Genomic DNA, 14,933 nt, shown 5'->3' with positions numbered 1-14,933 from the left:
CTTTTTGAATTATGGTTTTCTCAGGGTATATGCCCAGTAGTGGGATTGCTGGGTCATATGGTAGTTCTATTTGTAGTTTTTTAAGGAACCTCCACACTGTTCTCCATAGTGGCTGTACCAATTCACATTCCCACCAGCAGTGCAAGAGTGTTCCCTTTTCTCCACACCCTCTCCAGCATTTATTGTTTCTAGATTTTTTGATGATGGCCATTCTGACTGGTGTGAGATGATATCTCATTGTAGTTTTGATTTGCATTTCTCTAATGATTAGTGATGTTGAGCATCCTTTCATGTGTTTGTTGGCAATCTGTATGTCTTCTTTGGAGAAATGTCTATTTAGGTCTTCTGCCCATTTTTGGATTGGGTTGGTTTTTTTTGTTATTGAGCTGCATGAGCTGCTTATAAATTTTGGAGATTAATCCTTTGTCAGTTGCTTCATTTGCCATTTTTTTCTCCCATTCTGAGGGTTGTCTTTTTGTCTTGTTTATGGTTTCCTTTGCTGTGCAAAAGCTTTGAAGTTTCATTAGGTTCCATTTGTTTATTTTTGTTTTTATTTCCATTTCTCTAGGAGGTGGGTCAAAAAGGATCTTGCTGTGATTTATGTCATAAATCACAGAGGAAACATGCCTATGTTTTCCTCTAAGAGTTTGATAGTTTCTGGCCTTACATTTCGGTCTTTAATCCATTTTGAGCTTATTTTTGTGTATGGTGTTAGGGAGTGATCTGATCTCATACTTTTTACATGTACCTGTCCAGTTTTCCCAGCACCACTTATTGAAGTCTATTGCAGTCTTAATTTCAGTTACTCTATTTTTTAGTTCTAGAGTTTCCATTTGATTCTTTTTGATAGATTTCTGGTTCTTTGCTGAAATTCCTCATCATGTCATATATTTTCTGGGACATATTCACAGTCATTTTAAAGCCCTGGTCCTATACCTCTACATCCCCTACAGTTCTTTGACTTTTTGCTGATTTTTCTCTTTTGGTGTGCAGTCATTTGGTCCTACCTCGTGGCATGCTTGGTAATTTTTATTCAATGCCAGAAACTGTATGCAAAAACTACAGAGATAACTTGAAGCTCAGGATGATTTTTTTTTCTTCTTTTTTTTCGAAGACGATTTTCTATTCTTTGAGAATGAATTTACTTTTGCTTCTTGCAGACAGTTAGAGGAGGGCCAGACCAACTTAATCTAATATGGGATTGAGCTGGTTCAGAGCTGGGTCTGGGGACAGCCCGGGGTATTTCCAAGCCCTTCCTCCTTGGCAGACACTGAGCTCCAATTTTTGTTTCTCCCCCATCGTAAGACTGCTGGAAGCTTTGCTCAGCCCGACGCACTTTCCCCCAAGTCCTGTCTGCTCCGGTAGCTCCGAATTCCAGTTTTGGTCTCCCTGTCCCCATGGAACTGCCACAAGTTCTGCTTAGCTTCTCAGGCTCTGAACCACCACTTTCTGCTTGGCTTCTTAGCCCCTCAGCCTTGCGCTGCTTATAAACTGGGAGATGCCTTGGGGTAGAAGGCGGTACAGAATATCAGACTTGGCTGAATATCGTTTCCGTTCTCACTGACATCTTATCCTCTCAAATTCTGGTTGCCTTGGTAATTTTTTAATACCTTGAAAGAGATTTTTTTGTTGTTTTTGGTATTTTATTTAGGTTTTTTTTTTAATTGTTCTTGGTGGGAGGGTTCAGTTTGTCTGATAGTAACTGGTTTTTCATAGTCAGAATTAGAAGTCATTAGAATTTTCTAATGTTGAATCAGTCTTGTATTACCAGAATAAACCCAGCTGAGTTATATTATTTTAGTACACGGTTGTACTTTTGTTAATATCTGATTTAATAATTTTGCCTTTCTTCAAAGGCAGGATTACTTGGCTGGTAATTTTCCTTTCTCATCCTTGTCCTGTTTTAGTACCAAGGTTATCTAGCTTCATAAAATGAGTTTGGGATGGTTCCTTTATTCATATTCTGAATCATCTCTCTGAATAAATTTCTTTTCTTCCATTCTCTCCGTCCTTTTAGAACTCTGATAGATGTATTTTAAGTCTCCCTCTCGCCTCCATGTCTCTCAGTCACGTTTTTAAAAACAGTCTCATCTTTTTAATACATCTAGTTGCTTCCTTTATTTCTTAAAAAATAAGGTACCTAAGTGCAGTCTTATGGTTAGGAATTCTCAGGAGAGACTTTTCCTCTTATTCCCATCCTACTTTTTTTTTTTTTAATTATTTTATTTTTGGCTGCATTGGGTCTTTGTTGCTGTGTGCGGGCTTTGCTCTCATTGCAGCGAGCAGAGGCTAGTCTTCATTGCCGTGCGCAGGCTTCTCATTGCTGTGGCTTCTCTTGTTGCAGAGCACAGCCTCTAGGTGCGCAGGTTCCAGTAGTTGTGGTGCACGGGCCTAGTTGCTCCGCGGCATGTGGGGTCCTCCCAGACCAGGGATCGAACCCACATCCCCTGCATTGGCAGGTGGATTCTTAACCACTGCACCACCAGGGAAGCCCTCCTATCCTACTTCAGACCAAGCCAGGCACATATACCCACTACCTTCTGCGGGTGGGGGGTCATTTTATCCCCAGCAGCTTAGCTATTCATTTAAGACGCCTTGCCTTGTTAATCTAGCAGTGCAAGTGTTTTGTGCCAGGAGCTTTTGCACTCCTGTCCTCCTTGTCCTTATTGGTTTTCATCAGGGTTTATTCTTTGTGCTGTGTCCATCATGGCCCTTGTTTCTGTGATGCCTGATTTTTCTCTTGCACTAGTTCCAGAGCTCATGTTTTATCCCCTTCCATTGTCTTGCATCTCTTTTCAGAGTACCTTATCTCTGCTTTGAACTACTGTTTAAATATTTGTGGCTAAATGTCACACTTTTCATCTGCTTTCTGGTGAGCGTGCATCTGCCATTTACTGCTCCTATAACATATTTAGCTCCTGTGTTGGTTCCTTTTTAATAACTAATTTCTGAATGAGGTGGAATTCCTCCTTCATGAGCTGCCGTAAGTAGACCACTGTGGGAGAGGAGCCAGGACTGTGTCCCAGGCTGGCAGGAATTCCTCAGGCATGGTGATGGGTGCAGGGTGTGTTCTTCAACCTAGTGTTCTCCCCAGGCAACTAGAGGGCGGTTACCATGCAGTTTCGTCCTCGTCCCCCTGCCCCCCACCTTTGGTGCTGAACCAGGTCCAGGAACGCTCCTGCTGCAGTCCACACCCCCTTTTATTTCAAATAAGAGATTATTGGCTTCTCCTCTCAAGTTATGCTACATTTGAGAACTCAGAACTGCCACCTTTATCTGAGCCTTTCAATCCCAAGAAGCCTCCTGTGTGGCTGTCACTGCACGTGGCAGCCTTCCTCATACACTGCGTTCGAGAGTTCTGTCAGGAGACAGTTCGCATTTTTATTTCTTGTTTATACTGTTTTGCTTTTCAGTGATTTCTAAGGGGGCTAGGAGGTAGTACCGTTTTCCTGCCACCACTTTAAAACTGGAAATCACACTAAAAGATTTCAGCCTTGTTTTCCTGGGCTGAACACTTCATGGTGAACTCTTCTGTTGGATTCTCTTTGCTTTAAGACTTTTATGTGCATAATGAAAGTGCCCTATTCTTGGCATGTCCTCTGTTCTCTCGGCTCCTGAAATTTGCTGTCATTTTCTGTTCATTTACTCTCAGGAAGGATTTGAATGTATAAAACAAGGATTATCTATTCCTGGAAGGTTTTGTAAAACCACACCTGTAAAACTACATAGGCCTGGTTCCTTTTTCTGGGGAAGATTTTTAACTCCTGCTTCAGTTTTTTAAAACAGTTATTGGCCTAATCAGATTTTCTATTTCTTCTTGAGTCTATGATTGATAGTAATTTATGTTTTCCTGAAAATTTTTTCCATTTAAACTTAGTTTTTAAATTTATTGCCATAAAATGTCCTTAGCAACTAGGGGATGGGGCTCACTTTATGTGTCTGGTTTGCATTTTTCACAGTGAGAGTGGGTTAATGTGTAAATAAAATGAAGACTGACTGCCATCACCAAATAATGATTGGTGTCCTAATGCGGGGAGGGGAGGTGGAAGCCATGACCCTGATCCCGTGTTCCACCCCAGCAGACCCTGTGCTCTGCTCAGTCTTTTTCCACCTTCTCTTTCTCAGTCTTAGGGAAAGTCCTCAGTGCTGTGGGCAGTGCCCAGCTACTGATGTCACAGAAATTCCAGCAGTTCCGGGGCCTCTGTGAGCAAAACTTGGTGAGTGTGATTCTTCTTCCTCCACAGTGGGTCTTCTAGCCAGATCCCCCAGCTGGATTAGCCTCTAAGCCTCTGTGACCTCCTCTCTAACATGGAGAAGGTGCTGCTTCCTCATGGCATTGGAAAGATGACAGTGGTGTGTGTCAGTGCCTAGCACAGGAAAAGGGCCAGGAATGGTCCTTTCAGAGCTCTACTGCCTTCTAAAATAGAAAAGTGAACTCTATGTAAAAACAGCCACATGAAAGTTAAAAATCAGTTGGCACTGATTTATTTATATACAACATACTCTATATCTAAGAAGACAGTCAATCAAGGTAAGAACTAAAGAAATAACCACCATGACACTTGGTGGGTTTCCCTCGCCTTCACCCTTGCCGCTAGGCAGCAGCCTTTCCTGTGGAGGCCTCTTTCCATCTGGCAGGGGTGGGGTAACCCCCAGGGGTGGAGGACAGTGGCGAGTGTTTGTCTCTAGGACCGGTAGGCGTTTGGGTGTTCACTGGGGAAGTCCTGATGAGGAATGTGCTGTCAGAGAACAGAACGATGGGCTGGAAACCACACGGATTCTGGAATCACACCCACCTGGGAGCGATCCTGCCTCCTCCCTGTAGCCCTTCAGTGGTGGCGAAGGCCTCAGTCCCCATGTGTGTGCAGGACCCACTCTCATGATAGGACTGTCTCTCTCTCCCAAAGCTCTCCACCATCAGGGCCAGCAGTAATCAGGAACTGGGTTCATTCGCTCATACAGATACTGACCCGACCCTGGGAACAGGAGAGTAAGACCAGGCCTCGAGAGAAGCCAACCAGGGCTGGCAGAGCTAGGAGACAGTACTTGGGATGGGGTGCAGGACAAGCCTCTGCCCTCCTTGCCCCACTGATCCCCGTCTGTCCCACAGAACCCTGATGCCAACCCACGTCCAACAGCCCAGGACCTGGCAGGGTTCTGGGACCTGCTGCAGCTGTCCATCGAGGACATCAGCATGAAGTTTGATGAACTCTACCACCTCAAGGCCAACAGCTGGCAGCTGGTGGAGACCCCCGAGAAGAGGAAGGTGAGCATGGAGCAGTGCGGAGGGGAAGTCCAGGGACAAATTCCTGGTCGGCAATAACGCTGGCCACATCGGTCAGTGCTGCTTGGCTCCCTTCTCTGTGTGTCGTCTTTGAGCTGGGGGCTCACGTCCATCAGTGTGCGGGGTCCACGCTCGGCGCTCGTCCAGCATGCCACTCGCTCTGTGTAGTTGAGGCTGCCCCCCGCCCCCCGAAGCATGCCTTCCTGCCCTGCACGTTCAGAAAGTGGGAGACACATGCCCACGGCCCAGAGCACTAGCGTAGACACAGCCGTTGGAACCTTGGAGGTAGAAAAATGGTCCTTCTCCTAGGACCACGCTGCCAGGAGTACAGGGGTCTGGACCCGATTCTGCCTCCTGGGCCAGCCTCTTCCCTGAGGCTCAGGCTTCCATCTGTAAAACCGTGGCACCCAATGACCCCTTTGGTTATTGGTTACTGGACTGTGGCCCTTGTGAGTTCTGATCCCCTAGAATAGCATGTGAAATGTGACCTGGGAGTCGGAGGCCCTGAATTTAAATCCCATCTCTGGCTATACGATTCCTGTGTGAATTTCAGGCTCTCAGTGGTTCAGAGCAGGGGTGGGAAGAGGTGATCTGTCTGTCCCTTCCTACTAGAACATTCTAGGATTGTAAGCTTGCTTTTTGCTCCTATGCCTTGTGCTATTCCCACCATCATCGCTTCTTGTGGCTTCCTGATTCCAAATGTGTGTTGCTTGTGCCCGATGCGGGGAAGCTGGGGTGGAGGCTCCAGCTGCCAGCATACGGTGGGTGGTAGCACCACACAAAAGGTGGCACCTCTATTTTATTTTTCTTCTCTCCTCACTGTCTCACTAAAGGAAGAGAAGAAACTACCCCCTCCGGTCCCAAAGAAGCCAGCCAAATCCAAGCCGGCAGTGAGCCGTGACAAGGCCTCTGACGCTGGGGACAAGCAGCGTCAGGAGGCCCGCAAGAGGCTCCTGGCGGCCAAGCGGGCAGCTTCCGTGCGGCAGAACTCAGCCACGGAGAGCGCGGACAGCATCGAGATTTATGTCCCTGAGGCCCAGACCCGGCTCTGAGACCAGGAAGCAGGAAGCAAAACAATTTTAAGTCATTAAAAAAAGAAACCTACAAACTAAATGCGAAAGGAACAAAATTTTCTCAACCTTCAGTGTGGTTATTCTGTCTAGAGACCCTGAGCCAACTTTCAAATTGACGCATACAAGGGCTCACAATTTGGCTTTCTTGGGTCCCTCCCAGCTTTAGGTTATGAAGACTTCACAAAAAAATCAACAGAAACACAAAACTATAAAACTTTTTTTTCCTCTTGCTGGCCGTGGTGGACTAGATAGATGGACTTCGGCAACGCCCTGGCCCAGCCTCCAGACTACGGTCTTTTTACTTGCTCTATCTAATGAGAACTTAAACTAGCTTGTTTACAAGATGACGACAGCCCAAGGGCAGCCTTGGGCACCTGCCATGTCCTTCCTCCTTTTCCTGGCTACCCCAGTTCTGACCTTGGAGTTTTCATTCTTATGTTTTTCTCTTTTCCCTTAAGAGCTCACACAGGGGTCACCATCCTGACTATCGGCTTTCTGGTTCTCAGCCCTTTTTGTGGGTGAGCCCAGAGGACAGAGAGATGGACACGCGTCCCCTCCCCCACCGAGTGCTCACGCGCGCGCACACGCAAATACAGGTTCCTCTCAGCAGAAGCAGCCCTCCCACTGTGATCTGCCAGCCCTAGGCAGCGTCAGGTGGGTGACTCGCCTCTCTGAGACCATAAGGAGGGCTGAAGTCTTTGGGGGGGTGGGGGTGGGAATGAGATAAAAACCACAGCTTACCACACTCCAGACTCCCGCCTTTTTCTTCTCTCCAGCCCCTTCTTCCTTCAGCAAAATGTGTGACCTAGAGTGACTTGCAGGGGCCACTCAAGAGAGGGACCCCATTTTCCAGGGGTCATGTGTCCCTGGCCGAGCCTGTGTACAGTACCCGAGGGGCGGGCGGCTGTGTCTGTACGTATGTGTACATATGCACATAGACCTTAGAGTGTATATTTAACAAACGCCCCTCTGCTCACCCATGCCCACCAGCGCCACCGCTGGCTCTCGGGGGCACCTGGCAGGAGGCGGGTGTGTGAATAGCATATATTTTTACATGTACTATATCTAGGTGTGTGTACAAGTGTGTGTAAAAATATATACCTTGTGTGTAAGCAGCTCCCCCTTTTTTTGTCTCTCACCTGCCCCCCGCTCCCCAGCCATGGGCCCATCTGCCTGGCCTCTGAGTTTTCTATTTTTTTACCCCGGTCATCCTTCTCTCTCCCCTGCCCCCCAGCCCGACTCCCAGGGTGTCATGAGCCCTGAGCTGTGATGGCCCAGGCGTGCAGGGTGAGGTGGGGGGCAGGGAGGGAGAGGGCGAGGCCAGGCCTGCAGCAAGCTCCGTGCACGACGACTGCTCTCCTGTGGCCACGGCTGCGGCACTGGAGACGTCCTCGTGTCCAGCACCTGCCACAGGGGCCCCGGGTGAACTGTGGGCCTGCTCTAGGGCCCATTCCAGCTTGGCCGCCGTCTGTGACCTTGGGCAAGTCACTTGACCTCTGTGTGCCTCAACTTCCTCCTCTGTAAAATGGGGACAGTCCCCGCCCCTCCCTACCTCACAGGCATGTTGTGAGAATAAATGAGGTAACGTGCACCACGGGCTCATGGTGTTATTGCAGCGGGGCGGGCCAGGCTGGGATGAGGCGGGTGGAGTAGACGCCCCAGGAGACAGCCAGACCCCTTCCAAGTGGCAGCTCCTTGGAGACAGGCTGACGACGGCAAACTGTAACGCCAGCGCTCTCATGCACCAGCTCTTTGACCCCCAGCAAGAAAACTAAGCTCTCGGTTCCCTTCCCGAAAGATGAGTGTGTAACATCTGCCTGACCAGCTTCCTCCAGAGAAATAAATGCTTCTGAGATGGGCTGCTCACGCTGACAACTCACGCCCCCTCCGTAGACCCCGACTCTGCGTGCGCTTCACCCAGGACGGGGCACTCGGTACCCCAGCAGCTGCCTGCACCCTGACAGTTACATGCACTGGATGCACTTCCTGAGCACCTACCCTGCTCATAGAGCTCACGCCCCGGTGGGGGAGACACGGAACATGCCATAGGTGAGTTCCAGTCTACAGCAGATAGCAGAAAAAGAGATGCAGCACAGTGCGGCTGTGGGAAGCCATGACAGCTCCGCCAAACCCAGGTCAAGGCTGAAGGACAGTGGGTATTAACCGGCTTTGGGAGATGAGGATGGGGTGCAGGGGAGAGCAGGCGGAACAGTAGGTGCCCATGTCTGGTGGTAAGAACATGTGTTTCAGAAAGTTCTCGGGCCCGGCCGAGCTGCAGGCACCTGGTCTCCTCCCTTGGCACAGCACAGCGGAGGTGCTGGTGACCTCAAGCCCAGGGGAACTACCTTCCCAGGAACTTTGTTCGGGCTGCCCTGCCTTCCCCAGAGGGGCCGCTCATGAGCTCATCTGAAGCCTGTGGGCCAGACCCCCGGCGCTAGGAGTGCTGTGCCCTCATGTCTAGATCCTGGTAGTGGTGGCTGAGCGTCCAGTGACCATGGATGGCTCAGATTAACTCCTGGGGCTGGCACCTTCCTGGACCTACCCCCTGCCCTGAGACATGGCTGAGGGTGACTCAAAGGTAAGTGGATGGGTTTCAGGTTGCCTGGGCACTGAGCCAGATACTCAGAGGTGTGAGTGAACACAGGAGGCAGTCACGCTGGACTTGACCAGCGAGCAGCCCAGCTCTACTCCTGATGGGCCTCGGGGAACTGGGTGGACACTTTTACCCCTTCAGAGCCTGAGTGTTTCTGCGGCAGCAGGGGAGGGGCCTTGAGGGTTAGATCAGGGTCTCAGGGAGGGTCCTGCACTCCCTGTATCATAGTACCTGGGCCCCCTCTCCCAGCCCTGCTGGTGCAGCAGAGGAGAGGCCCACCCTCCCCAAGTTGAAAGAAGAGTTTAATGTCCTTTACCCAGAATCACCAACTGTCAAGATTTTGCCATATTTGCATTGTTCCCGTCAGGGACATACACAAACATCCCCCTCACCTTGAGCCATTTAAAAATAAGCTGCACATACCATGCTGCTTCACCCTCAAATACACCAGGCGACACCTAAGAATAAGGGCATTCCTACATGAGCACAATACCGCTATTACTCTAATTTAACACATGAGTGACCCTCGAGCACCTCCCCTACCCAGGAGGGCACTTAGTGCCCAGACATCAATACCAGCTAAAGCAGGGCCATACTCCAAGTGCCAGAGGAATGTCCTCCATGGCTTTTACTTTGTATCCATCCAGGATCCAGTGAAGGATCATTCGCTGCTTTCAGTTATCAAGTCTCTTTAGTCTCCTTGAATCAGAAAAGTTTCCCCACTTTTTTTTTTTTTTCATGACACTGACATTTTTTAAGTATCCAAGCATCTTAGGGAATGTTACATAATTTGGATTTCTGTTTTCTCATGACTCAGATTAAACAGTCTGAACAAGAAGATGGCTTAGATGATGTCCCATCTCCTGTACTCTGTTCTATCAGGGAGGCATTTGTCATTTCAGGGAAAGGCCGACAGCAGCTTCCTAGAGAAGCTGGGAGTGAGTCCTCGTTTTCTGCATTTCCAAAGCACAATCCTTGAGGGAACAGGGCCAAACAGAGACAGAAAGCACCCTCCTGAGGGGTGCTGGGGAAGAGGAAAGGGAGCAGAGAAGGAGACTGTTCACTGTCCCTGGGTCCCCGAGAACCACCCAGAGGCTGCAGGTCAGAGAGCAGGGAGGCCCAGGTTCCCCTGTAAACCTCCTGCTCCCCAAAAGTTTGTGGGTCCCCAAGCCTTTCGGAGTCCCCACCCCATAGCCTGAGAGCAGAGAAAGAAGGCTTAGCCGTAGCCAGGAGCAGCACAGGGCTCAGGGGCCTTGTGGCCAGGCCAACAGGACAAAGCCATCGTCACCAGTGGCCTGAGATCCAGAGACCATGAGGACCCCCAGACCAACTGAGATGAAGTTCCTACCACCAGCACTGGAATGGGGTTTATAAAAGAAACTTAAAATGAAGTTGTATCGGGACTTCTCTGGTGGTCCAGTGGGTAAGACTCTGCGCTCCCAATGCAGGGGACCCAGGTTCGATCCCCAGCTGGGGAACTAGGTGCCGCACGCGTGCCGCAACTAAGAGTCCACGTGTCGCAACTAAGAAGTCTGCATGCCGCAACTGAGAGATGCCATGCTGCATCTAAGACCTGGCACTAAATCGATAAATAAATAAAAATAAATCTAAACCAAAACATGAAGTTGTATCTCCTACTGATGTGAGTCTGGCTGATCTGAAACGTCAACGTGACCCCACTGCCTCCTCCTCACGGCGGCCAGAGGGGCTCCACGAAACCCCCTCTGCTCAGGACCCTTAGAAGCCTTCCCAGAACCAGCAAGAGAAAATCCAGCCTCCTCACCTTGGCCTTGGAGGCCTGTGCCCACCTTTCTAGGTACGTCTCCCACGGGAGCCCATCCCCTGCCCTCTGCCTTCCAGCCTCACCTCAGGCCTTGCACAGGGAGCCATGGCTCCCCCACCAATGCATCTATTCTTGCCTCAGCTCACAGGCCAGCTGGCATTTCTGCAGTGAAACCTTCCCAAAGCACCTCAGCCAGGCCAGGTTGGTGCAAACCCCCTGCTCTAACTCTTGGAGCTGGACGGTCACTTCACTTACCTTGCTTTGTTGCTGTCACTGATGCTTAGATCTGTGAGATTACTCATGAATATCTGTCTCCACCAGGAAACAATGGGCCCCCCCGAGGGCAGGAATAGAGTTTTTTTTCACTAGTCTCAGTGCCTAGCACAGAGGAGAGCCTCAAGAACTGTTTTCTAAATGAATGACCTTGTTGCGGGGAGTAGAGGTGGGACTTCACAGAGAAGGTAATATTTGAGCTGGGCTTCGAAGGATGAGCGGGAGTTCCCCAAGCTGTGGCAGTGAAGGGCACAGCAAGCAGAGGCAGAAGTGTAAGACTGTGCCGCTCAGGGAAGGGGTGGTGCTGGACAAGCCTTGAATGCCAGGTTAAGTAGTAAGGGCTTTTACCAGCTTTGAACAGAGCAAGGACACTTCCTTCCACAGAACCAGCTTCCCATAAGACAGGAGCCCCCAGTCCCAGCCTCCATGGAGCCATGGTACTCTGGTGACCCAGTCAGCACCAGGGTTTGTCTCTAAAACATGTCAGCGGACCCCAGGCCTGGTGAAGCCCTGTGACCAACAGGGGACATGGGCCCTTGGAGACCGTCAGCTGCTAATGGCTTTAACCTTCTACAGACTGATAACTCCTACCTCTAAATCTACAACCTGTACCTTTCCTTGAACTTTGCACTTCCCTCTCACCACCTCCACTTAGACATCTAACAGGTAATCTCAAAGTTAACACGTCCACCAACCAGTAAAAGGAAGTGAGAATCGTTAGAAAAATCACCATTTGACAAGCATCGTAGCAACAACTGGATCATCAGTGCGCGTTAAAAGCCACGCGTAAAAGTCTGATGAGGAACAGAATATTTAGTCTCAAAGGAGCACCCCACAAATTACCTATTAATGAACATATTAATTACAAAAGGGAAAAACAGTAATTTTCTGATGAATAAATCTGGCAGACACTAGATGGCCAAAGTTAATTTTTTCCCATCACTGGTAATAATAACATCATACGTGTTTCCTGATAAGATGCACTGGGAAGAATACAGCATCACTTCTGTGATATCCCTGTCGAAAGTCCATAGCCTGAAGCTAATCATGAGGGAGCACCAAGAAACAGGCTGGGACTCTCCAAAAATGTCAGTACATGAAAGACATAGAAAAGCTAAAAAGGACAGTTCTAAGGGCCAGAGATTAAAGACATTTCAACAGATGCAGAATAAACATTTGATAAAACCCAGCACCCTTTCATGATAAAAACGCTCAACAAATTAGAACATCCTCAAGCTGATAATGGACATCCAAAAAAAAAAAAAAGAAAATCCACAGCTAACATGTTTAATGGTGAAAGACTGAAAGCTTTCCCCTCAAGATAAGGAACAAGACGAAGAGGTTCACTCTTGCCACTTCTACTCAATATTGTACGGTAGGTTCCAGCCAGGGCCTTTAGGCAAGAATGAATAAATGAATGAATGGATGGCATCTAAATTGGAAAGAAAGTTAAACTACCTCTATTTGCAGATAACATGATCTTTCATATAGAAAACCCTAAGTTATCCACAAAAAAATTATCAGAGTTAATAAATTAGTTCAGCAGTGTTCCTGGAAGCAAGATCAATATACAAAAACCAATCGTGGGCTTCCCTGGTGGCGCAGTGGTTGGGAGTCCGCCTGCCGATGCAGAGGACACGGGTTCGTGCCCCGGTCCGGGAGGATCCCACATGCCGCGGAGCGGCTGGGCCCGTGAGCCACGGCCGCTGAGCCTGTGCGTCCGGAGCCTGTGCTCCGCAACAGGAGAGGCCACAACAATGAGAGGCCCGCGTACCGCAAAAAAAAAAAAAAAACAAAAACATTGTATCTCTACTGTGATGTAATAAACAATAAATATTTGGTCTTCGCCCCTAGCTCCTGGTACACAGCTCCTGAAACCCTTGGACTCTCTGGAGTGATGAGAATCTTTTGTATGCTAATGGCAGGACTGGTGGTTGGGGGCCCCTAGATAGCTTCAGGATAGGGGCTGGTTGCTAGAAAGACAAAGACATGGTTAGAGGGTTAGAAATTTCAGCCTCATTCCCCAACTTCCAGGGAGGGAAGAGGGGCTGGAGATTCAGTCAGTCATAATGGCCAAAGATTTAATCATGCCTCTGTAATGAAACCTCCGTAAAAACCCCTACACAACAGAGGTTGGAGTCCTTCCAGGCTGGTGAACACGTCAAGGTGCTGAGAAAACGGCATCCCCGGAGAGCGCATGGAAGCTCCCCCTTTCCCCTGCCCCCACTTTATCCTGTGCCTCTCTTCCATTTGGCTGTTCCTGAGTTGTATCCTTTATAGTAAACTGATAATAGTAATTAAACTGCTTTCCTGAGTTCTATGAGCAGTTCAAAGAAATTATTTATCCTGGTGTTGCAGGAAGGGGGACCCCTTCCAGGGCCCGAGAGTGGGCTCTTGTCTAACACTCAGAGAGGAACTGTCCAAGGAGACACACGTGCTGACAAAGCAAAAGAATTTATCGGGAAGGGGCGCCCAGGCAGAGAGCGGTAGGGTAAGGGAACCCAGGAGAAGTGCTCTGCCACATGGCTCAAAGTCTCAGGGTTTGTGGTAATGGGATTAGTTTCCGGGTTGTCTCTGGCCAGTCATCTTGCGTGGCCCATAGTCTCACTCGGGATCCTTCCTGGTGACATGCTCATCTCTCAGCCAAGATGGATTCCAGTCCTTATCGGGACTTCCTGTTGTGAGACAACTCAGGCGAGTGAGCCTGGCTAAGGCTGGTGGTTTTGGTCAACAGTTCCCTAACACTGGCGGGGAGGGATGTGTAGTAATCCACAATTCGTAGTCAAGTTGGACAAAGGTGTGGGTAACCTGGGTCTGATGTGAGGGAAATCTTGTGGGACTGAGCCCTTAAACCTGTGGAGTCTGACACTAACTCCAAGTAGTTAGGGTTAGAATTGAACTGAATAGTAGGACATCCAATTGGTGTCCAGAGAGTTGGAGAATTGACTGGTGTGAGGAAAATACCCACATATTTGGTGTCAGAAGTATCGTGAGTAAAAACAGTTCAACTACCAGTGAACACACTGAAAATGAGTTTAAGAAAACAATTCCATTTACAATAGCATCAAAAAGATCAAAACACTTAGGAATACATTTAACAAAAGAAGTACAAGACTTGTAAACTGAAAACTACAAAACATCATTAAGAGAAATTTTAAAAGATCTAAGTAAAAGGAAAGGCACTTCATGTTCATGGATCAGAAGACTTAATATTGTTAAGAAGGCAATGCTCCCCCAAATTAACCTACAGGGTCAGCACAATCTCTATCAAAATCCCAGCTGCCTCTTCTGTAGAAATTGACAAGCTGATCTTAACTGATATGGAAATGCAAGAGACTCTGAATAGCCAAGCAATAGTGAAAAAGAAGAACAAAGTTGGATGAAACACTTCCTGATTACAAAACTAAAGTAATCAAGATTGTGTGGTACTGCCATAAGGGTAGACATATGTATCAATGAAGTAGAATTGAGAGTCCAGAAATAACCCATACATTTATGGACAACTGATTTTCAACAAGAGAGCCAAGAAAATTCAATGGAGAAAGAATAGTCTTTTCAGCAAATGGTGCTGCGACAACTGGATATCCACATGCAAAAGAAGGAAGTTAGACCCTTACCTCACTCCATATACAAAATTAACTTAAAGTGAATTAGAGACCTAAATTGAAGAGCTAAAACTACAAAACTCTTAGGATAAAACATAGGTATAAATATTTACAACCTTGGATTAGGCAGTGGTTTCACGGATATGATAAAAAAAGGCACAAGAAACCAAAAAAAATAAACTTCATCAAAGTTAAAAACATTTATGCATCTTTAAACAAACCAAAACATGAAAAGATAACCCACGGAATGGGAGAGAAGATTTGAAAATCATATACCTGGTAAGGGTGTAATAGCTAGACTATACAAAGCACCTTTGCAACC

At 48.1% G+C, this 14,933-nt stretch overlaps 1 protein-coding gene across 9 annotated transcripts in view; it reads left to right on the top strand.

Moving 5' to 3' along the window:
• The window catches only part of DLGAP4 (DLG associated protein 4), a 93,222-nt gene extending 85,274 nt beyond the window's left edge, over positions 1-7,948 (top strand). For all 9 annotated transcript variants that reach the window (XM_032607127.1, XM_032607125.1, XM_032607126.1 and 6 more), the window contains 3 exons: positions 4,126-4,217; positions 5,111-5,266; positions 6,118-7,948. In XM_032607127.1, coding sequence (XP_032463018.1) covers positions 4,126-4,217; positions 5,111-5,266; positions 6,118-6,336 — 467 coding nt within the window. In that variant the 3' untranslated portion in view covers positions 6,337-7,948. The remainder of the gene's footprint in view (positions 1-4,125; positions 4,218-5,110; positions 5,267-6,117) is intronic.
• Positions 7,949-14,933: the final 6,985 nt, after the last annotated feature.

This window comes from Phocoena sinus, chromosome 15, assembly GCF_008692025.1.
Source record: "Phocoena sinus isolate mPhoSin1 chromosome 15, mPhoSin1.pri, whole genome shotgun sequence".
NCBI lineage: Eukaryota > Metazoa > Chordata > Mammalia > Artiodactyla > Phocoenidae > Phocoena > Phocoena sinus.
Note: the sequence above shows the minus strand (reverse complement) of the source record. Positions and strands in the feature narration are given on the sequence as shown.